Consider the following 1,656-nt stretch of genomic DNA (forward strand, 5'->3'; position numbering starts at 1 on the left):
TAGGATCCTCCCTTAGGATCCCACCAGAGATAAAGATTCCTATAACTCATATAATAACCCCAGCCATAGAAACCCTCTCCGACAAATCAGAAGATCCTAAGCATCCGAAAAGCGTAGCAGCTATTGAAGATCCTCACCCTAGGATCCTACCTCAAAGGGATCCCGATGAACAGGATCCTCAAAGAAGTCCACGATCATGGAACTAAACCATTATGGAGTATCTCCAAAATGTCACAAATCTCGACAGGAGAAAAAAGCGAAAGAGCATTCAGGACGAGAGTCTCGCGATTCGTGTTAATCCAAGCTAAACTTTACAAAAAAATTCATGGCAGGACCATACCTAAGATGCTTGGAAGATCCTAAAGCTGCAGAAGTCTGAAAGGATATACACAAAGGAGATTGTGACAATCACACCAGGGGCAGATCCTTATGCTCCAAAATACTAAGAACATTATACTACTGGCCAACCATGAAGAAAGCCTCCTTTTTACATGCTCAAAAGTGTGATGCTTGCCAAAGACACAGCAACATCCTACATCAACCGGCAGAACCTTTACATCCAATTATCTCTCCATGGCTATTTATAAAATGGGGATGGATATTGTAGGAAAATTGCCAGTAGCCCCAGGAGGAAAAGTCTTCATGTTGGTGATGACTAATTACTTCTCCAAATGGATCGAAGTTGAAGCTTTCGTCCATGTAAGAAACAAAGAGGTAGTATCGTTTATTAAACGTAATATCTTAACTAGGTTCGGATCCCGGCTAAAATCATATGTGACAATGGATCCCAATTTATTAGCAAAAGAACAAGAGACTTTTCCACAAGCTGGGGGATCAAAATGATAATGTCCACCCCTGTTCATCCCCAAGCTAATGGTCAGGCGACGTCTAGCAACAAAATCATAGTTAACAATTTGAAAAAATGGCTAGACAAAAAGAAGGGAAGGTGGGTAGAAGAACTTCCTTTCATTTTATGGGCAGATAGAGCCACTTCCAAAGTGGCCACAGGTCAGACCCCCTATTCCTTGGTGTTTGGGACAGAAGCAGTAATCCCTACTGAAGTAGTGATCCTGACGGAAAGATACTTGTTGCAAGACCAAGAGAATAATGACAGGATCCTAGCATAGGATCTTGACACTATTGACGAGCTTAGGGATCTTTCCAAAGTACGTATTGTTTCTCATCAGCAAAGAATCACCAAGGCTTAGAATAGGAATATAAGGTTCATAAGGTTTCAGATAGGAGACTTGGTATTAAGGAAAACATTCCAAAACACCAAGGATCCTAGTGCAGTAAAATTGGCTCCCAAATGGGAAGGACCATACCTTGTAGATGTTGAAGTAGAAAAAGGAGCATATTGGCTAGAAACACTCGAAGGAGACGTTCTACCAAGATTCTGGAATGCCATACATCTCAAAGCATACTACATGTAACTAGGATCGAATGATCCACAATAAAACCAAGGTACACATGTTCTTTACCTTAAAAATTTTACTATTATTGATTCTCTCCTCGAATACATTAATAACTTAAGCATCGGAGGGGCGTTAGCTAGACTAACGCCCACCCTTAGCTAACGTTTGCTATGCAGAACAACATACAGTTAAGGATCCTCAAGAGTGAAGATCCTGAAACATCGTGATCCTCACAATCGAA

At 41.0% G+C, this 1,656-nt stretch overlaps 1 protein-coding gene across 1 annotated transcript; it reads left to right on the forward strand.

The window, feature by feature from the left end:
- Positions 1 to 588: 588 nt before the first annotated feature.
- LOC145126775 (uncharacterized) lies at positions 589 to 1,127 on the forward strand. Its single transcript, XM_079062075.1, has 2 exons — positions 589 to 699; positions 750 to 1,127. Exons 1-2 carry the CDS (start codon positions 589 to 591, stop codon positions 1,125 to 1,127), a joined length of 489 nt encoding a protein of 162 aa, XP_078918201.1.
- The last annotated feature ends 529 nt before the right edge of the window (positions 1,128 to 1,656 follow it).

This window comes from Lactuca virosa, chromosome 7 (genome assembly GCF_052849685.1).
Source record: "Lactuca virosa cultivar CGN04683 chromosome 7, Lactuca_virosa_CGN04683_v6, whole genome shotgun sequence".
Lineage (NCBI taxonomy): Eukaryota > Viridiplantae > Streptophyta > Magnoliopsida > Asterales > Asteraceae > Lactuca > Lactuca virosa.

Bases quoted from the DNA above. Each gene is read 5' to 3' on its own strand.
- LOC145126775 (XM_079062075.1), top strand. From the start codon at position 589: ATGGGGATGGATATTGTAGGAAAATTGCCAGTAGCCCCAGGAGGAAAA. The intron at 700-749 runs GTAAGAAACAAA...TATCTTAACTAG, and splicing joins AAGTTGAAGCTTTCGTCCAT to GTTCGGATCCCGGCTAAAAT.